This window comes from Strix aluco, chromosome 4, assembly GCF_031877795.1.
Source record: "Strix aluco isolate bStrAlu1 chromosome 4, bStrAlu1.hap1, whole genome shotgun sequence".
NCBI lineage: Eukaryota > Metazoa > Chordata > Aves > Strigiformes > Strigidae > Strix > Strix aluco.
Window position 1 is genome coordinate 120,376,305 of NC_133934.1, and position 22,568 is coordinate 120,398,872.

Sequence of the window (22,568 nt, forward strand, 5' to 3'; positions counted from 1 at the left end):
ATATTCACATGAAGATGTATAACAGGTCAGCAGTCTTTTAAACAGACAAGATGGTTTCATTGTTAAATTTGCAGCTCGGAGATTGTGGTGCTTGAGATTCCCTGTATAGCAAATATTTTGGCTTAAGGCACTGGAGGAGCTTTTGCTGCTTATTGAGAATACTCCACTTTAACAGTTTTATTTCAGGTTCGGAAACAAAAAAGGTTTGGCTACTCTCCTTTTGTGCTTGAACTAGTTTTTCCTTTTTTTTATCCTTCTTCCCATGGTTCTCTGCTGTGACCATTTATGTGAAACCTTTTCTTAATGCTATTTTAAAAATCCGCTGAATTTCCCTTGACTGTCATAGCAGTAATTCTTCAAAGAACTCCAAAAGGTTAGTTGAGCATGAAGTCCCCTGCCTGATTCTTAGTAGCCATCCTTACTCAACATATGCTTATCCAGGTGCTGACCAGTCATTCCCTTAAGCCAGCCTCCTCCAAGACTTTCCCCAGCAGTGACGTTTAAAGTTAATAGCCTATTTTGCTTCCTGCTTTGCCCCGTGATCCTTTTCTTTAAAGAAAATTTTTAAAGGTTTTTTTCCACTTTTCAACCATATGCAGTTTCCTGTGTTATGTTCTTGGGGTGGGGAGAAAAAAATACAAAGCTTGCCAGCTTTTACTTCCTCTACAACCTGGGGGTGCATGTTTATCTGGACCACCATGCTTTTCCTACAATAATTGCATCTAACTTTTTATAATTCTGTTATCTGTGAATTACCTAGCTTCTCAGTCGTTCCTGGAAAATTGACCGCCAACTTGGGCATATCTCCACCCTCTTTCTCTGTAAAGACAGAGGCAAAGTAATTCTATTTCTTTTCTCCCCTCTAAAGTAAGATCTGTAGTTTAAGTTCCCCTGGTTCTCTTGTCCTCAATGTATTATGCTTGTATTTAAATGTATATTTTTAAAAATGTCTTATTAAAATTCTCTGCAATTTGTCTCTTTGACTTACTCTTCCCTGTTTTGAAAACTCATCTAGTGTTTTATAGTATTTCAATATTTAAAAGTCCATGTTTACGTTCCCACTGAATTTTACCATATTTGTTTCTTAAGTCTTTGCTTTCCTATCTTGTTTAAGGGTATGATTTTAACTTAAAGGAAAATTCTACAATCTGCAAGTGGTAAAGTATTTCAAAAATGGGCTATAAAAACATAGGCTGTCCATACGTAGCTGAATGCTATACTTGCTGAGAATTTGTAATTCAGAACATTGGTAATTAAAAACTTTAAGCGATATAAATTTTCAGCCATCAACTTGAAATACGAGAACAACTTTTTAGAATTATTTTTTCTTATTGTGTTATTCCTTAAAGATGCTGGAAGGTGTTTGTATATTGACTTACTGATTTACTGTAAGTTTTATAACTCTGTAGAACTAGCATGAAGTAAAACAGCCTTCAATTATATGTAGACCTAACCCTAGAAAAGCCTCTTGTAGGGAATAACAAGCCTGTGTTTTTTCAATTGTAGAATAATACTGCCCCCGGAGCAATGACACGGCGCAACACATATGTTTGTAGTGAAAGAACCACTGCTGATAGGCATTCAGTGATACAAAATGGCAAGGAGAACAGGTATATGAAATGTCTTCCTATGGTGTATGTCCCTTGTCTTCACATTTCCAAAAAATTGCAATGCCTAATATAAAACTCAGTAATTTTCTAGTGTAATTCTTAATGAAAGGTGAGTACAGATCTTTGATTATGGAGCATCTGTAAGTATGTTGGGTTTTTTTCCTGTACCAAATTAATGCAGTCTTTATACTTAGAATGTGAAAGGAAGTTCCCAATTTCTGGTTAAATATATCTCTCATTTGTACAGCTTTCATCTTAAATCAGTTGTTAACTCCTGTAGTCAAACAACATATGCTTGCAGAAGAGGCTTATTTAGTGTCAGACTACAAAGTCCATCTCTCTTGGGGCATTCTCTCTTTACATTTCACTCTGAACTGTACTTTGTTTGGTTTATTTGGGATACTGTTTTCTCTACAGAGTCTCAGGGAGAAAGTCATTTTTTTTCTGAGCAAAGATGAAACACTGATAGGCCATTGTCTTGGACTGGTAACGTTCCTTACTGAAACATCCCTTCCCAGTATTTACAGAACTCATCTTGAGAAGGGAAACACTGATACCTCCATATTCTGAGTGAAAACAGTCAGAAAAATAACAGGCTTCCTCTTGCTTTACTGAATGAAAACCTGACTGGAGCATGCAATGAAATTGAAGTTAACCAGCTCATGTGTTAGTACTGTAGGCACATCTAGTGCCATCCTTCGCTGTGTTCCAAAGACTGAGGAGAGCTGTAGAAAATGAATGTAATAGAGAACATAGACATCAGGTACAGAGTAACACTTGTGAAGAATACCACCAATTTTCCTGGCTGGCTGAGGTTTTCTAAGGTCCAACCAACTGTTCTTCACAGAATTTTACTGGTCTCAAAAGCTGGTAACAATTAAGGAGTTGACTGTTGGCAGGAGAGCGCCCAGATAGCTAGTACTTAATAAAAATGCTTAAGCTTGGAGGAATGTGTACCCCTCTCCTACTCTTCCTAATTTTATCCACCCCTTCCTAATTTTATGATAAATTGTAAAGGATGGGAAGAAAATAGTCTTCTTGTAGCTCGTGTTGAAGGTAGTGAAAGATCTGCCATTTTTTGCACAAAATTTTTCCTCTTCCTTTTGGCAGTTCATAAGGAAGAGTGGCAAAGTTGTGATGTTGAATGGAAAGTCTGTCTGTCCCTTGTTTGACTCCTGGAGCCTAGGGATATAAAGAATATGATTTTGACCCTGTCTCTTCCTCCTAGCCTTCTACAAACTGAAAGTGATTAAGAAAAAAGTCAAGTATAAATTTGAAGAGTGCCAAAAGTCTAGCTGGCCAGCTGGGCCTGCAGTCAACTGTCTTGTGAAGTACAGCACAGCTATTTGGTACTGTCTCTTAGTGTGTCTGTCTCAGCCTTCATTGGTTAGTCCTTGTTAATGTTACCAAGTTTGTTTAGATTAAAGCTCACCATCCTTTCTTTGATTTGGTATGTTGATAGTTTTTTTTCTTTGCAAACTCTCTTGCAAAAATGAATCTTTCTCTCCAAAATAGTTTTGATCAGATCCGATTACTTGATTTCTTGGTTTAATAACATTTTTTTCATCTTTAAACTAATATCTTTGCAATATCTCATCTACGATTTCTTTATTATATTTTTTAAGGTTATTAGATATTGTTTACTAGGAATGCTTGAGCTTCAGATGTCCCCTTAATTTAGGAGTAACTTCATATGCCTAAGGACCTGTCTTTTGAAGTTGATATTTTTTTTCCCAGCTTCAAGTTTCTCAACAAACTGATGACTTCCTAGTTTGTCATGTGTGGGCATTAAGCTCAAAGTTAATGTTGAGTAGTACTTGGTACCTATATTAATTGTATTTTATATCTATAATTGGTTATCCTTATATAGTTTACCTTTTATTGTCAATATGGTATCCAAACATCATTTGCTTATCCTGCAAACTTTAGCCTGATTTGGGTCACTTGAAATGTTTGAGCATTTATATTTTCACTGTCAGGGAAAAAAAAATATCTTTATAGCTTTTATCGCATATTTTTGATTACTACTTTTGTTATTTTTTATAGAGGATTAAAATGAAAGAAGATAATGAGAACGCATTGCCAGTTGTTCTGCAATTGGAGACTTCTCATTGTCTGAAAAGCTTCAACACTAAACTGCACATACATTCTGGCATGGTGTCAGAATTACTGTGATTTGGCACAGAATTCAGAATTTATGTCTGAATATATTTTGTTGCTATAACTGAGCAAAGGCTTGACTAATCACGTGAAATACAGGGACCTTTAATGCAGACTACATCAACATGGCTATTGAGGAGAATGGCTCTTCAGAATGAATGCTGCCTGCCTTCAGATGTTTCTGTAGTATCTCTAAAGTTATTGTACTCTGAACTTGGCAGAAAGTAACTCTAGAAACTTGTAATGGTTTTTCTTCTGTGAAGCAAGATCTGAAGTACAACCTGGGCTTTGTATAAATCCAAGGTTTTGTTAAAAATGCTTTCCGTGCTTTTGAAGTGCCTTTTGGTGGCAAATGTTAAAGGCAGGAGTAATTACTATAAATTATCTAATACAGATTGGATTTTAGATTTTCCGTAGCCAGTCAGATACTGACTGTGACCCAGTGAAAACTTGGGAGATTTGCTTTAAAAGGCAAGATGCTTGCATTTAAATTCTCTATTCTTTCTGTAGAGAAAGTGTTAAAATGCTGCTTGTTCTGCTTTTCTCTTGCACATTGAATTCTGAGAAGGCACTATCTCTCACGGTATGGAAACTGGAGAATCGATAGTCAGCTAGTGGACTTGATGTTGGAGAAAGTAGTCTTGAAGACCCCATGCGAGACTGGTAGAAGCAAAGAGTCTTTAAAGTCCCACGTTCCTACTTTAACACATTGTGTGGCCGACACAGGCATTCTGCTGGAGATGGCTCTGGCTTTCCTCCAAAGCCTGAGCATTAATTAACGCACTTGGGGACTCATGAAACACTCTTCATAATGATAGGCAATTGCTTTAAATCATTTGTAACACAAATGATTTACAACAGCCTCAGATTTTTTAATAAGCCTTGGCACTAATTGGTGAATGTTAGCTTGCTGTTTCTGTGTTCCCAGGCTAGTAATTCAAGGAAGCTGATTTCTAGCAAAGCTTCAGAGGAAGATACACAAATGCTGTAATATGTGCTCTGGTACCTTATTGATACCTTTAGCTATCACATCTTTGGAGGCAGGTGACTGAATAAAACTTGGGTCTAATATGTTGTAAAAATAGGTTCTCCTTTATCTTTTGCAACACATTGAGAGGAAGGGAGCTAGAAGTGCTTGAGAGGTTAGTGACCAGTTATTTGGGGATTGTTTGACTTCAAGGTATTGCTTTTGAGATGAACGTTCATTTCCTTACAATGTCTTAATACCTTGGGGTAATGTAAAAGCCGGCTGTGTTGCAGGCTTCGTTGTAGTAATGCTTCTAGTTGGCATCCTGCTGGATTCTGCATTGTAAAGAGATGCATGCGTGTCTCAAGTGAAGGTTTCTAGATTCTGAAAAGTTAAAAACAAAACAAAGAGGTAGATTTTGCTAACTGTTTCAGCCAGCAGTTATGTCTGAGGTGTGAGGTGTTTTCTACTAGTGCTTTGGGAGCTAAGCCTGAGGAGTGGGTCAGCTGATACTTGTAGCTGTGCTAGCATTCTCCTCTCCAAAGTCTGACATACCAGAATGAGATAACGGGACTTGAATTTCAGTATGTGTAACCATGAAGTAACTTGGAAGTGAACATGCAGTGTCATAAAACTGACACTGAGAAGTACTGATTTCTTAACCTCAAACAATATTTCTGGATTATAATTGCCTTAATTTTAAAGCAAACTTAAGATGAATGACATATGGTGTTTAGCCTGAAAGGCCCAGTAGATCTTGTGGCTTCTCATTTTTTTTCTCATCCTTATCATTACTAGATAATGTGAAGGCTGCAAAGAGTATTTTGGCCCAGAGAAGGAAAAAGACTTCATGCTCCTATTGTAACATATTATACAGCTGACAGATTACTGGCCATTCTGCTAGGACAGCACTGTATACCTTCCTTCACAGCCTGAATGGTAATTTGGAGAATTTAGGGTTTGTGGCCAAGCAGTATGAGATGCTCTTCAACAGCCATACCTCTTTCTTCAGAGAACACCAAGTGTTATTCATTGCCTCCTACATGTACAGGTTGATTAGTAGTAGCCTTTTTGTTTGGGCCTCTCTGGACTTGTTAAAGATCATGATGATGATGTTTTCGATTGTGCCTGTGAAATCCCTCAGTTATCAGATGTAGATTGAGATTTGACAGCTTGCCTGACTTACACTGATTTCTTTTTAACATGGATACATTCTGAAAACATAGTATTTCACTGCAGTAATGGAGCTATCATCAGTCTTTTGGAAAGCGCAGTTGGTGGGTTTTTTAATGCATTTTTTTAATGTTAAGCCCAATGAGTTACATCAGTGCTTTATACTAGTGCTTTGTCACAGAACACTGAGTTATTCAGGTTCTGTACATGAAGGAGGGTATCACTGCAAACTAATGCTAATGGTAAGAGAATGATCACTTCATAGATGTCAAGTGCTATAGTGAGGATACTTCTTAAGGGGAGTGTAGTGTAGTTACTGCTGTTTACGTAGAAGAGGGCTGTTAAGAGTTCGTGTTCTTTCATAAATCAGTTAATAGAAGGAAAAGTTTGCTTTTTTTCTATGCAGTAGTTTGTTGTTGGTCCATCATGCTCTTCTTTCTGCCTCTGCCTGAACCCAAACCCCCTCACAGCCTGACAGAAATGTTCGCTTACGCAGCTAGCCCTGCTTCAGTTTGTACTACATCCTTCTCCAGTGTTCGGCTGCGACATCAGAAGTCGATGTCCATGTCAGCCTCTGTGCACACGAAGATGATGTTGCCTCCAATAGACAATGGCGCAGATAACTTCAGGCCTATGTAAGAACCTGAAATCATTGTGAAACTAACTTATACCCACTGCTTCTTAACTTTGTGCTGTGGAATTTTAGTCCTAGATTGTTCTAGTATATATTGCCCACAAGATGTGTGTTTCCTCTTTTTTTTTTAGTCTTGTTTACATTTGTCTTGTGGTGTGTCAGGCTGTCTGTGACATAATCCTGCAGTAATGAACCTTAATTTTTTTCCTTAGTGTTAGGAGTATTGGACATTCCCTATTGTCAAAGTTTGGGAGACTTTAACTGTGTATCCTGAAGGACTTCACTACTTGGAGCGGTTCGCTTGTAGAGAATTTTGTGTTGGATACTTTCAAATTAGCAAGATTTTTCAAAGATGTATATCTAGAATGTGGAGGGAGAGACACTAAAGTTACCTATTGCTTATCTTTCCTGGGAGGAAACCTTACTCATCTATTCTTTTATCAGTCTTCTCAGTGAAACATTGTATGCCTAGTTTATCTGGTGTTTTCCAGGATACTCCTGTTGCATTTTTCTGCCTATGTAGGTTTCTGTTTCGGCAGCCTTTTAATCCTAACTTCTTACAAGTTTTGATTCCATATGGTGCTGTAATAATGTTGGTATTTCCAACCCTGGCCTATATAAAAGTGTGTCCTTATGCTTTAGTGTAGAACGTAGTGTTTTGTGTTTCCTGCAGAACCGTAGTGCTTCTGTAAAGAAGTTCTAGCGTTGTTTTTTGTCTTCTGCTCTAGCACTATTCCCGATCAAAGAACTCCTGTTGCTTCAACTCACAGCATTAGCAGTGCAACCACACCTGATCGTATTCGTTTCCCCAGAGGAACGGCTAGTCGGAGCACTTTCCACGGCCAGCTCAGAGAGCGACGTACTGCTACCTACAATGGACCGCCAGCCTCCCCCAGTCTGTCCCATGAAGCAACACCACTCTCTCAGACTCGAACGAGGGGTTCCACTAATCTATTTAGTAAACTAACTTCAAAACTAACAAGAAGGTAAGCCTCTTAAAAATGGTAATGCAACATTTCCTCTTTATCAGGTAGTGGAAATACTTAGTAGTTCATTGCTTAGGTTGTTTTGTTCACATTCTCTGATTAATGGCTTAATAATTTCTGCATCTTAAAATGCACTGGCATATGATTTTTTTATAGTTCTTTTTTGGTTACAGAAGCCATTTGTTTTTAGCACTTGAATCAAATGGGATAAAAAGTGAGACAGTTTGGTCTGTGCTATTTCTTCCGTGCTCTTCATCCTCATGTCTTGAGGTACAAATGCTGCAGAGCTGAAACATTTCAGCTCAGCTCAAAAGCTGCTCACTCTGACTGCATGATCTGTCTGTAGGCGGCATAAACTAGGATCCCAGTCTTGATATTTAATGTAGCGTTAGAAGCTCAGGTTGTGTTTCCCAGTCACTTAGGCTATCAGTGTTTCCAGAATAATCTCGCTGGCAACACATGAATAGAAATATCGCAGGTTAAAGGATAGAGGCAGGAAACAAAGGTATTTTTTGGCAGTAGTGCTAGCATAGGTCATATTAAAATCATGGCAGTACTATGTCTTCAGTCTAGGCAGGAGTCTGGTCAAACAGTGAAAAACTTACTCCTGTTTTGACCTTTAGTTCACGTGCAGATTCTGGGTTTGGTGTGAAGGTGTGTTGGTCTAGTCAAAGCCCAGCTTAAGCAGGTGTTGTTCCCGCACTAACAGTCTTTATTCTAATTGGACTTCTAGTTTCAATCCATGCATCATTTAAATTAGTTCCTACAAACCCTAAAATTGAAAACCACCTGTTTTCCTTGTGTATTTAAAACCTGTCGGTTCACATACTGCATACTTCAGACCACTCTGATACATGCAACTTGTGTTTGCAGAAGTGAGGGTTTGTTTATCTTTGCCTTAAGATAATCTCCATGCTTTTGTGTACCCTCCTCATCATGTGAAATTTTTTGGAATATAAAATTCTGATCTTGGCCTGCCTGCTTTTTGTTTCAGGCTTATATCACATCAGCACCAAGCTGTTCCCTTCCTGTCTGTTCTGTGACTATACATGCCTCCCTCTCAGCATCCTCTTCATAGTCACCCGTTCCTACAAAATAATGCTAAGCCAAAGTCCAGTTTTTCATGACTAGCTGATTTCAGTTTAGAGAGTAAATTTCTTTAAAAATGTAGAAGCCGTTTATGTGAAAAACAAAAATGTGACAGCCTAGCCTTTGGTAAATGTTTAACCCTGCTCAGCTCTCTGCAGCTAACACTTCCCTAGGAAATACTGTGCTGTATGAAATTCTTTTTTTGCTTTTTTTTCTTCTTTTTCTGTTGAGAGTGATAAAGGATTAATCTTAATTTTTTTTAAGAGTTAAGTCATCTGCTTTTTGTCAAGTGAAGGCTTAATCAGACACATCCTTTTGGCACATCTTTCTTTCTGTACTTTTGTTTATAATATCCTTACTTCATTTTCCATCTGACATTCCAAATGTGGACACTCAAACTGTGAACATGTAAGCTTTTCACTCAGTTGTTTAGGCAGCATTCAAACTTCTATCATTACCTCCAAGTTCCAACTTTTGCAGTGCAGTGTGGTTTTCTTGAAGAAGTTTTTCCTCACTACTTTTGACAATAGTTTAAATTCCATCTGGACTTGATTAAATAACATGCAGTTGTAACACAATAGCACTGTTACAGATGGTTAAGTTTGCACTTGGGGAACCTCTTATAGTTGGGGCTCTGTTATACTAGGTCCTGTACAAACGACTAAGGAGGTGGATAGTGCCATCAGAGGACATGGTTATGTTTCTTGTCTTTAAATAAATAAAAAAACCCTTGAAACCTGTTAATTTATTCTAGCGTTTGCTATGGGGAATCAGAATCCTTTTGATTATGAACTGCTTATGTTCTGGTGTAGGCAATTGTTACAGCTTCTGCCACTAAATTAACTAAACATTTAAGACAGTTTTTGACACAGCGTGGCTGACCTAATGTTATGAAGGAAAGGAGAAACCTAACTGAAGATACTCAAGATCTAATTATAGTAAAGTTACTAATTTTTGCTATTTGAAATACATGAAGAAAATACAAACATATTTTTATATGACCCTGCAGATTATGAGTTTTAAAGTGTTTTGACACCAGTATATGTTTTAATTCATAATAGCTACTGGTGGCATATTTCCCAGAAAATCAAGTTTACAAGTAGCAATGCTAAGAGTTTGACTCTTCAGACCCTAAGTCATCTGCCTAATCTCAGAATGTATTGAAGTGTAATTTCATTGTGCGTTTTAAATGAGATCTTTTTGCATGTTTCACTCTAAATAGCTTTTTCAATTTATTTTGTACAAAACTTTTTGTTAATGATTATTTTGGCTTAATTTCTTTTAGAAACATGTCATTCAGGTTTATCAAAAGGTAGGATTTATTTATATTTAAAAAAAGTGGCTCCTGCAATTAACAACAGATTTGGCTTTCTAGCCTTGGTTTTCTGAAAACTAAACTTTCTGCTGAGAACTAAATACTTTCTTTCTTGAGAGGAAAGCATAGAATAAATCCATTAACTCATGATGATACTTAAGAATCTGTGGCACCTGTATAACAAGATGCTGAGCATGCCTTGTGAATTCTTCTTTCTTTGATAGAATTGGTAGTACGAAAGTAATTCTGTTCTCTGTACTAATACACTTAGCATGCTTATGTTTGAAGAATGAGGTGTTTGATAACAATGATGAAAGTATAAACAAAACATAAGTTTACAAGCAAATAAAGGTAAGTGATGCTAAATTTACATTCTCTTATCCTTGTTTTATATTTTATTAAAAAATCAGTTTGAAGTGTTGTCTGTAGTTGTTACAATAGGAAACAAACAGAAAGCAGCTGTGAATCTGACAGTTCTGTATGAAAGATTGGATGAAGATGCAATGGCTGTATATATTTTAAAATGGGATGCTTTTGCTGAAGTGAGTTGCAGATGAAGTACAAATAGAGCACTTTTTGTTTATAAAGTATAACATCTATGCAAATTTATTAACAAAAGGGAAAAGCTTAGAAATCTGGTTCACATTTCAAGCCCAAAGGATTGAATTTAGTTTTACAATTTGGGAATGAATCAAGCTGCTGTATATCTTATTATCCTTCCATTAGGACTAATGGAAGCTGATTATACAATTTTAATCTGCAGGTAAATTTTCCAGTAGAATTTTGTAATACTCTGTTTAGTTTTATCATATCTTGGAGCTTCTTGAAGGGGGGATACTTTCAATTTCCAACCACTGATCAAAAATAGGGAAATGGGGCCAAAAAACAGACATCTGTTTTGACTTTCAAAACGCAAGGCTACGCATGTGACTGTGATTTGGAGTTTGTCAGACCAATTCAAGGAAATACTTAGATTAGGGAGACCTGAGATATGTAAATTGATGCCTAAATTTGGGTTTATTATGTACAGTCTGAGCCTAAAGGTACCCTACCTGATTAAATGAGCAAATTCCATGCCACGGTAATAATAATCAGAGCACTTCCAAACACAACTGTGTTTAGAACTGGTGTTGGTTGGGTTGGCTGACATTGTCACAGCTGACTTGAGAAAAGGAACATGCACCAACTGTTAAGGATAGAAACCGTCCAACACAACATACAGATGAAACTGAGCAGTGGCAATAGTTTTAACCCATTGTGCATCATAAGCTGTGGGGTACATACCGCTTCGTAAGAGGGAGCTTTTGTCTCTCTGTAGTCACACTGCTTTTAAAACAAAGGGTAGTGATTTGTGCAACCTCCACAACTGGATGCATATGAGTTTGTTGCCCTGCTGCTCTGAAGAAAGATAGAAAATGCTAATATGAGTACAGTTTTAAACTAGAAGGTTGCTGTTCAAATTTGAGACTTAAAGGTAATTTTTAAATTTTTTAAAATTTTCTTTTGACTTGAGGCCAGGAATCTTACACTATTGTGGAAATAGCTGCTACAGCTTCCATGAATATGTCTTGAATAAGAGATTTGCAAAGTCTTACACCACCTACACAGGACCAGACTGTGCTTTTTAAATTCTGTTTTAAGTGTGCGTGGTGTCCCTCCATACCTGATCTGTATGTAGGTACAAAATTAAATTGAAAATGCTGGGAGTTTTGGCAATTTCTTCTTGCTTTATATGCTGTGAATCTTACCTAAGCTCACTCTCTTTGACACTGGAAGAACTACTGTAACCCAATAGTATGTATATATAGTACTGCAACATCATTCTAGGGAGCTGAACAAAAGTAGATAATCAGTCACTCCTTTTTAAACTACCTCAGTACACAGAGGGATGAAATATCTCTTGTACCATGCACTGTCCTTGCCAAGTCCTAACTTTTTTTCTGATATCAAAAATTACTTTCTATATTCTGGGTTTTATTGCAGCATCTTTTCTCCATTTCCATAAATTGATCTTATTTTAGCATCTCTCACTTTTTGCTGTTTTTCTGTATCTTTTTAGACAGTTTTCTTTGTGTTTATTTGGATTTTTAACACAGAGTGTACAAAGATGTAAAGAACAGAATACACAGCATAACTCAGGACAGATGTATGGAAACATTCTTATTTTTGAAAGCCTTTCACAAACCATGAAGGAGACGGTGTATAGGCATTGCATGACAAATGAGAACATAACTTTCCTATATATTTGTTCCATTCTCAAGACCAAGGAGCGTGCTGGTCCATAAAATTAATTTATGTAAAAATACAAGCAAAAGCAGAAAATTTAGAGCATAAACCAGCAATTTGCGGTTCGTGCAGAAGTGAAGATTTTGTTAGCAGTGAGGAGGCCTCAGGGCTGCATCTGACTTGCAGACCCGCTGAAACAATACTGGCAGTACAGTAAGTGACTGTTCCCAAAGCAGCAGTGCTGGGTTGTAGAACTGGACCATAACCGTGTCCTTCGTGAGGAAGGAGCATCTAGAGAGACTGGCACAGCTCTCCAAAGCTTGGCATGATGACTCATATTTGAGGGTGCACGTCACCAAATGCAGTTCCTCATGCTAAATGAATGGAACACTGATGCATGGAAAAACTGAACAAAGTAGGGATTTTCTGAGAGGCTTCCATGGAAGAGTGTTTATTATTTCAAAGTGGCAGGTATTTTGTAAATAATGACCTTTCTTAGATTTAGAGTACAGTGATTTGGAAACTGAAGAGTTTGACTTAATTTCAACCTAAAAGAGGTCTAAGAACCTCCTTAGGGATTTTTCCTCCCAGACTTTTCTGGCTAGATTCCAGTAACAGTAAGATTATGCGTTGTTGAGGGGACTGGTTATGCTCCCATTCTCTACAACGCTTGGCAAGTTTCAAAAAGAACCCCAAAAAACCCCATAATCCATAAATTCTTGCAGCTCTTAAAACTGTCATCATCCACTTCATAGGAACACAGTAGGTAGGGTCTTTAAAGTTCAAGTACTTTCAATTTTTCAGTTGAGCAGTGTCTTCAAACTTTGTTGCTTGATTTGCCCAGTAAAATGAGCCTTTCCCAGATCGTCTGAAAGGTGTGGATTTGTTCAGTTGGTGCACATGATGGTTTCTCTCTTCCCACCTACCTCTTCTCAGTCCTACAGAGTTGTAGGACTCAAAGGATGAGTTCATGGACTATATACTCAGACCTTAAAAATATTTTTCCACCTTCTCCTATATCCACCATAGATAAGTAGCACAAGATCTCATGAAAACAACTACCATTAAAAACCCACTTTGAAGCAATAGAATTAGTTGAGGACTTGTCAGTTGTTTTCATTATCTTCCTTATCCTTTTTGCTTGTGACACCTGTTCATTAATCAATGGCAAACATTTCCTAGCAGAGACCCCATCATACTGTGCTGCGCAGTACCTCAGAGAGCAGGGTTCTCATCGGATGCTGTTGTGACAAGCAGCTCGTAGCTGAGTGACTTACCACTTTATTAATTGGATTTCTGTTGCAATGAATAGTGAATTTTGAACGAGGAGCAGGCCCGGTAGCCTGTACAGCAAGTGCTGCCACCATGCTCCTCACAGTGCTAGAACAGCTCCTGTGCCCTCGTGACAGGGACTGCACAGTCATCTTGCAAGCCTGTTTCCTCACCGCAACCCTCAAAAGGAAGGGAAGGAGGGAATTAAGCCTTGTAACACCCCCCCCACCCTTACATAAATACTGCTGTGCATCAGAAAATAAACTCACTGTCTTGCATTCCTACCCCTAGACACTTGTCAACCAAACTGCTTTAATACTTTATGTAATTCAGTGAAGCCATGTACTAGCTCAGGGTAGTCTTGGTCAGAGCCTTATAAAGGGAGCTTCACTGTTAGCAGAATTAATGCTGAGATGTTGAAACATGGTACTGCAATAATGGAAGGGTAGAGGAAGATGATTTTCCCCTTAATTGTGCTTGATACTGGGCTTTTTAAAAATGGTAGTGATCAGTGATGTAGCTTTAAGCAATGCAAGAAGACAGAAGATTTAAGCTTACTCTTAGATGTGGAAGATGCGTCAGTGTGGGAATTAATAGGATGGAGTTACCACAGCTTGAGAAATCTTGGATTTACCTCTAAACTTTTGTTAAAATGTATATGCGACTTGTTCTTTTGCATTAAGGTGTTTGGTGTTGTTTAAACACCTAATACCTTAGGTCTCATGTGCGTGCAAACACACAGGGTGACCAGACTTGTCTGTAAATAGGGAATTTTTTTGGATATATGTTGTATTCCCAGGTAAAACTTTTAAATATCATTAGCCTAAAAGTGATTGGGAGTTATTTCTCTTTTAGGAGGTATTTACTAAATAATACAGTAATTTCAATATGTAAGTTGTAACTTTAGTTTCACATTTTTTGCTTTTAGAAGCTCAACTTTATTCAGTGAGTTAGTGTTCTACAGTATTAATACGTATAAATATACATTGTAAAAATTAGTTATGGTTTTTTTAAAAACTGTAGTTTATAAACTTCCATTTGGCTTGTCGATGTGTTATTCTGAATTTGGTCTAACCGACGAAGTTCTTTACGTCTTTGTTGCTTTGTATTTTAACACACCTTTGATATGATTGCAATATCTTTTAGCAACTACTCAGATATTGTATATTGTAGTGTAAGATTTGTCTTCTCTTTCCCACTTCCTTTTGCTTCTGCATTCTTTTCAATGAGGCTCCCGACTGAATATGAGAGGAACGGGAGATTTGAGGGCTCAAGGTGAGGGTAAAATTTTTGTTTAAAATGTTACTTAGGTGAGTTTGAACCTTTCTCCCCTTGATTATGTGGCATAGTGGCTTCAGACAGCAGCTTTTGTTTTGTGTAAGGCTTTGAAACTAAACAAAGAAGCATTTCTGTCTGCAAAATGGCTATTAAAGCACTGACTGACTTGGTTCTAAACTTTCATCTTTCCTGTTGGCTTTTCCCTTGTGTGTTTTTTTTGCATTTTAGTCGTTATAATTTGCTGTTGTCTTGTAGATGTGTAGGTAAGTGGTCTCTACTGAGGCTGCAAACGTGTGGGATAACCACTGAAGGGTGACAAGATATTTCCTATCTCCAAAATCACAGATAGTTAAACAATATTTTTCATGTTATACTCTTCTTCCAAAATCTACATATCAAAAAATACTGGAAATGATCAAACTTGTGCTGGTTCTGCCAACTGTTTTGAAGTAGAAAAAGCTTTCCAAAATAAAATGAGCATTGAATCAAAGTTGGTGTTCCCCCTATCCCCTTACAGCCTTATTAAATTAAAACCTTAAAATCAAAACAAAGTACTCTTTAATTTGCTTGCTGAATTTTATAACATCTGGTGAATAATGTAGCTGGATTTGACAGCATAATCCTGTGACTCTTTCAGTTACTGGAGGTCTTTCTAATACAAGGTAAAACTATGAAATAGGTTATCTTTGAGAAATATATTTAGGTAGTTTTGAGCTTGCTATCACTTTTTATTTAACTTTTTCATAATTGCCTGCTTAATGGTGGTAGAGGAAAAGCATTATGTAACTAGAAATTCATTGCCAACTATTTTAAAGAAAAGCCTGACTTAATATTGTAAATTGAACTTTGAAGCTCAACATGAGACCTAAACTGCATGGTTTGGGGTCAGTTAGGTTTTTTCAGAAAATATTTAAGCATGACAGTCAATATATTTGTTAAGTCTCGTGTCCTGAGGACAAGTACATTTGAAGAGGCAACTGACAGCATGCAAATATTCGTAAGACAAATCTGTTATATTTTATTTATTCTTATATAAAGAATTTCCTTATTCTTTAGCTGCGTGACCACTGATTTTAATTGAAGTAGAAGAATCATTGCTAACTAGAAATTTCTGGAACGTTTTTCTGTGTCCTGTATAACTTTATCCTTACCAAAGGAAAAGCTTTTTTTTAATGCTAAAAAAAAAAGTTTCAGGCTTGGGAAATGCAGCCACAGTGTTTTGTGCTTTATCTCTTAGAACTGTGACAGTAATAGTAACCTTCTTATTCACCATCTTTACTAACAGTGTTGAGGTGGTGTCTAATAGTGACTTACAACTCCTTCCTGCATTTCACTTAGCTGTATAGCTTGTAGCAGCAAAAGATTTTGTCGCTTTACCTCTATCAGTCATTGATATTAAAAAAAATTACTGGACAACTTACAAACAAAGTATTTCCTCCCTATCAAAGGTGACCCCAGTAGCCTACAATGTGGTGGATCTCTAGTGATCATCTCAAACACTTACAGTGCAGAAAGGCCAGAGTGAAACCAAACCAGCCCAGAACTGGGAGGCACATGTTGGCCCTGGGCAGTAGGTGGGTGACCCCTGGCAAGGTCCCCCAGTCCTGCTGCCCTTCGTCCTGCTGGCAGCTAACTACCGTGGGACTCCGTGGGCCCTCCCAGTGCTTGGTGTCCAACCTGCTGCACAGGAGGAGGTGTGGAGGAACCCCCAGGATCTTTCTGCACAGGCTCATCCCCATTGTGTATGGACTGGCACTCCTGCAACCTGGGCTGAGCACATTTTTGTCACAAGTCGCCGCTATTTGAATGTTCCAGAAACTTCTAGCACACAGCTGGTGTTTTCAGCTGTCCACGTGGCCTGAGAATAGGGGTTTGAGCAGAACCTGCCTTAAAATCAAGTCATAGGTGATGCATGTAGTTCTACCTCTGCAAGGTCATTTCCCTCATGCTCCTGACTCCAGTGACTTCCAGTTGTGTCACCCGTCGTACCATACCTCCGTTTCAGCCCCAACCGCTAATGCTTCACCTTGACTGTGTGTTTGTACAGCAGCTAGGAAAGCGGGGTATTGCTCGCAGCCGGAGCCTCTAGATGCTGCTCTAATACCGGTAGTGTGCGTTGAGTGTTAGTTTGCTTCACTAACGTGAAACGTGGAGAAGGTAGCTGGCCCTGCTAACTAATAAATTCCTGTTTTTCAGCCGCAATGTAGCTGTGGATCAGAAGGACGAGAACAAGGAAGCCAAGCCTCGGTCGCTGCGTTTTACCTGGAGCATGAAAACCACCAGCTCCATGGATCCCAATGACATGATGAGGGAAATACGAAAGGTCCTGGATGCCAATAATTGTGACTATGAACAAAGAGAGCGTTTCTTGCTTTTCTGTGTCCATGGAGATGGGCATGCGGAAAACCTTGTACAGTGGGAGATGGAGGTGTGTAAACTGCCAAGACTGTCCCTGAATGGAGTTCGCTTTAAGCGGATATCGGGAACATCCATAGCTTTTAAAAACATTGCTTCCAAAATTGCCAATGAGTTAAAGCTGTAACAAGAAAAATAGTTAAGTTGTAAATTAGTTAGCAATTTCAAGTGTTTTTGAGAATTCCAATGGAAATGTATAGAATAACATTTAGGCAATAACTTCTGCATCCTTCTGAATAGTGATATTAAAAAAAAAAAAGCTGCTGAGCTGGGAGGGAGAGTTGGACTTTTTTATAAGTGCACTACAGCATTAAAGTTGCCTACTATGTAAAATATTACCCCTTCTGCTTTATTTCCATTGCTCCTAAGTCTTTGACAACAAATTGAAACACAGAATATATTCATTTAAATATGCCTCCCGTTTGTGTGGACGTGTGAATGTACAGTATGTGTGTATAATATATAAAGTATTATATGTAAACAATTCATTTACAACATCAAGCTGTACCAGTACCTCTTTTTGGGCTAATTTTGGTGCTAAAAATTGAAATGGCCAAGGAGGAAACACTTGAGTTAATATTTAAAGTAACTGAAGCGATAACCAGTAAATGCAGGTTTACAGTTCACTGCTGTGTTAAGGAAAAAAAAAAAAGTGTGTGAAGGGTTTGGATTTATGGTTGTGAACATTATTAGTCCTGTTTTCTAAGTAGATCTCATGAGATTATTAAAAATTCACTTTTACTGAGTAAGTCTTGCATTATATTTTGCCCACCTATTTATTATTTAAGTCTGAATCAAATTTTAAAATGTAGTTGATCTGTGCATTAAAATTTGGGTAAACGCTTCCATTCTTCTGCTAAGCTACTAAAAATGTATCTTTGTCCTTTTGGCTTATGAGTATTGATTGCAGCTAAGAACGTTTTTCTGTTGTTCCACCGTTCCTCTACAGAATGAGGCAGTTTAAAAGGATGTGCTAAATGGTGACTAGTGACTTTTTCTTTCAGACCAAGTTCTCCACCTTAGACTAGGTCAGACTGATACAAAGCACAAAAGGACTCTCCAATAACGACTGTATTTTGATGCAAGTCGCCATGTCTGAGTCGGTGCCATGTTGAGGTATTGCTGCACGTGTGGCAGTGCTGTCCTCTGCGTTCTGGGCGCGCGCAGTACTGAAACCCAAAAGTGGGAATCAGACTGGCTACTGATCTCCTCTGTTATAACATCCAACTTGCTAAACTACAGCCATAGGCAGTAGCAGTTAAAACTTTTCCTTGCAGCTCTCTTCCAGCGTGCTTCCTCTTGGCTCTGGTTGTATTGCTTTTGATGGCTTTGTGCCAGTTGCGTCTCTAGCTTCTGCAGAGGGAGTCCACTGTCACTCTTTTAACATGCAGGGTGGAAACTCGCCCTTGATGAACTCTCTGATGGCCAGCTAGCTTTCTGTAGGACACGAAGCTACTCTGGGATGGTCCCCGCTTTTTAACCATCACTGCGGTGAGCCGGATTTGATTTTGCAAGCTAGAATGAAGAGATTCCTTCATGCTTTGTTTCCTACTGATACTCGGTTTATGTCATCAAGGACTTCTGTAGATAATATCCTGCATTATCTACGTTTTGTATTAATGTTTTATGGTTATATTTCAGAGAAGCACTTAAGCATGTACTTAACATGTGCTTTAAACTGGAGCCTAAATTTGCATTTTAAATTTGCAGTGAGCTAATAGTTATTCATAGTACACAGTTCAGATTCGACCCAAGGTGAAAATGCAAAATCCTTAATATTTTGCAAGTTAGTTCTTGTGATCTGTGGTCTGTGAAGGCAGCAGACTTCCTCTCTCTTTCCCCCTAAGTCTTGGTATTGATTATGCTAGTTTAAAGGGTAATCATAGTTGTTAAATGTAGTAAATATTCCTGAATCTGCATTTTATTCTCTGTATATTCTGTATCATGCCATGGCTTGAGAACTTCAGGTGCTACCAGAGTTCAGTTGGCTTTCAGTGCTCTGCCTGTGCCTGTGCTGCTCAGTATGGTTTTTTTCCATGAAAACTCCATTTTGTAATAGCAATAAGACATTTCAGAGCAGTCATTGTACTTTCTCAGGTGAATGGTCACCTATCCTTTCACTTCCTACGTTTTAAGCACTCCTCCAAATGTATTTTTTTCACCTGGTGGTGCACTTTGTTGTCTGAACTGAAAAAGTGTTCTGGTAAATGATGTAAATCTGTATTTGATGGAAGTTCCAAAAGGTTTCATATTAAATGTTTTCTGAAATACTCTCTTCCTACTTCACCTGTTAAGTATGTAATTGTTTCTAAAAAGTGCACCGGTATCATAATTTGGATATTTAAAATTTGTATTTGAGTATTTTTCTTAAAGTATTCTCAACAGGTTCTTTCAGAGTAAATCTGTATTTGAGGTATTAAAGAAAATTTACTTACTGTAATAGGAAACAGATTTTTAACAGCTTCCTTCCCAAATGCCTTGTAAAATTATCAAGTTGCAAGAATATACCCTTGTTTCTTTAGCATACTGCATGCTTGCTTTTGAAGCCTCTAGGAGTTGCCTGGAAATGAAAACTGCTTTCTTCAGATCTCCAAACCAAAGACGAACTTCTTCCCAAACACAGGCCTTTCACTTGTTCATATTCCTTGGGGATCTGTGTAGGTTTATTGGCACTGCTGCTGATATGACTCTGCACAGCTATAGCTGTTTTTTCTCTCCTTAAGAGACAAGTTTTTAAAATAATTGGAGGTCAGTGTGTGGTGAGGAGGTAGCAGCAGGCCTAGGTGTTTTGAGATGTGCGTCTAGCAACCAAGAAGTGGTTTTACATAATGGCATGACTGGTGTACTGGAATGTGTGGTCTGAATGGTGTGTTGGGGGGTGTTTGTAATGGGATTGTGACTAAACGATTGTATTGCTAAAACCCATGTCATCCAGCGCTAAAGATGTCTTCTGGTTACCAGGTCAGTCAGAGAAAAATTATTAGTTTTAGTCTTGGTTGCAGGGGAGTTGACTGCCTTAAATGAAAGTGTTTAAAGATACATACATTTAAAAAAAAATAAATATCTGAACACTGAGCAGGAGCAAACAAGTTCAGATGAACTCTCTCATGCAAACTTTCCCTATACTTAAGTTCTCTAAAACACTTCAGTCTGTGACCTCTACAAGGTCTAAGGTCCTCGACCACATTGAGAAGTAGAGGGGAGTAGGTTAGAGGAACAGCTAGTCCTGCTGGTCTGAGCGTTTTGTGTACTACTTTTACTCAAGCTACATCTGGTCCAGTCTTTGTGGGTTCAAAGATTTTTAGTACAGATTTGAGCAAGGTTCTCCTTTTTCTCTTGTATTACAGTGAAATTTCAAGATTAAATATAGTGAGATATTGTATCTTATAGTTTTTAATTGCAGCGTTTGTTTGTCAAGATAAATTAGATTATTAAAAAAAAAATACCTGAAAATAGTATCCACACGTTTATGTTAAAGAAATGACGTCAGAGGTTCAGGAGTCCTTCTAGTCATATGGAAAGATTGTAGCAGATCTGGAATGTAAATAGAGATCTCCAGTTCAGTTTAAAGCTCAGATATACGTGGGCCTGTTGGGATAATGTGTAGAGACTTTTAATCAGTCTTTCCCACAACTGCTGTGTCATACACCTTGTCGTGGATTGCAGTTTAATTAGGACTGCAGCCAACATGAAGAACCATTTTCTCCGTTAAGCCCTGGTCTGGAGCAGCAGTGTGTACATGGCTGCTTTGAGTTAAAACCCGCTTGGTTGTGCTGGTTTTGGTTCCTGAAGGGCTCAGGTACCTTGCTGACTGTGGGCAGAGGCAGCCTACGAATTAGTGGTGTTCTCTGTATTTCAAGGGTGGAGGTGGTTGTGTGTTTCTTGCTTTGTACTCTATGATCAGCTATCCAAGACGATGTCTTTTCTTAGTAATCTAAAGTATGATCAGCTATCCAAGACGATGTCTTTTCTTAGTAATCTAAAGAGTTAAATATTTAGAGAATCTCAGTAGTAGATGGTATTTCTCCTATTTGGGGGGGGGGGGGGTGGTGGTGTCACACTAATGTAAAATTTTTGTTTTCTAATTCACATTGCAGATGTTTAGGAAATATTAAATACAGTTTTGGAAAGCTGATTGCACTGTAGATTAACGTTTCTTTTTAAACATATAGATTTGCAATTTCCCATATTTTCAACTGTCAGTACACTCTCATTTCTGTAAGTTTTCATAGAAAAGCCCTGGAGTTTTCCTATAAAGATAAGCTCACGTTACTACACATCACTGGTGCTGCCAATTAAACCCCTGATCTGATATTCTGATGAAGTGTGGTTGTGAAAATTCTACCTTTGACTGGAATTTTTCCCTCTGGTAGCAGTGAGTTGCTTCATTGATTTCACCACTGACCATTACTCCATTGCTTCAGAGAAGAAACATCCACCAGGAAGGGGGGTAAGCTTTGGATAAAAGCTCAACCTAGTGCAATTAATAAGAATTTTTTTTAAAGTTACACTTCTTCATACCAAAGGCCCGTTAGTGTCCTGCATTACAGAGGCAGTACATGCTTAGAGAAATCCAAGAAACACAAGACAGAGAAATTGTTCTCTGTGTGTGTGTACTTCTTACTTCTGACAAATTTAAGAGCAGAAAAAAGCTAACCTTTAAACTTAATTGTATAACTCGATGGTTTTCTGTTTCCACTGGTCTCTTCTCAGTGTACTACCAGATACTGCCTCCAAGCCAAGGGGCTGGATAAAAAGAACAAAACCATGGAGGAGCAATCTGTTCACCCAGTGCTTCTGAAGTTGAAACAGTATGGTATTTGAAGCAAAAGAATGTGAAAGACCCTTAATTGGTCTTTTTTAACCTTCTAAGAATGTTTTAACTTTTGGTACAAACAGTGGGCGCTTGTTCTGGCCATAACTGAAAACAAGCTGTGTTAGCACCAACACTGAATCTTGTATCTGTGCTCAGCAGCCGTGTTCAGGGCATTAATTGCCAGTTGTTGGGAGTTCACCTTCACCTACAGGTGCCATTAACACCTTGTAGTGGTTGTGACTTAGCAGGTAAGATATTTATTGCAGGTAAAAAAATGTTTTTGCTTCGTTTTTGCTTGTGTGTTGAGCACTTGGAACTGTGTGTTCTGACTCGGATGTAAAATTCATGCAGAGTGGCCATGGTTATGGTTGCTGTGGGAACCATGGCATTGAATTTCAAGGCATAGAAATGTTGCAGTTCTTATCCCACTAATACCCTTATGTCATCATTTAATAATATCCATATGAAATTCAGGGCATAAAACCAAAATATTCGTACAGTTCATGTTTCCTTGTAGTTGCTGATCACACTGAATGTATGAGGTGAATAAAATCAGATAATGAAATACCTCACCAAGAAAATAATTCTGTTAAAGCATACGGGGATGCAAAATCAGAAAGTAAAATG

At 38.0% G+C, this 22,568-nt stretch overlaps 1 protein-coding gene across 18 annotated transcripts in view; it reads left to right on the forward strand.

Annotated features, from left to right (window-relative positions):
- MARK3 (microtubule affinity regulating kinase 3) overlaps positions 1–19,404 on the forward strand; it is a 64,177-nt gene extending 44,773 nt beyond the window's left edge. For 4 of the 18 annotated variants that reach the window (XM_074825190.1, XM_074825192.1, XM_074825201.1 and 1 more), the window contains 6 exons: positions 1,507–1,610; positions 6,381–6,545; positions 7,273–7,530; positions 9,905–9,931; positions 14,663–14,707; positions 16,907–19,404. In XM_074825190.1, the coding sequence (XP_074681291.1) occupies positions 1,507–1,610; positions 6,381–6,545; positions 7,273–7,530; positions 9,905–9,931; positions 14,663–14,707; positions 16,907–17,252 (945 nt within the window). In that variant the 3' untranslated portion in view covers positions 17,253–19,404. The remainder of the gene's footprint in view (positions 1–1,506; positions 1,611–6,380; positions 6,546–7,272; positions 7,531–9,904; positions 9,932–14,662; positions 14,708–16,906) is intronic. The other 14 variants (XM_074825198.1, XM_074825207.1, XM_074825200.1 and 11 more) reach the window with 10 other exon arrangements.
- The last annotated feature ends 3,164 nt before the right edge of the window (positions 19,405–22,568 follow it).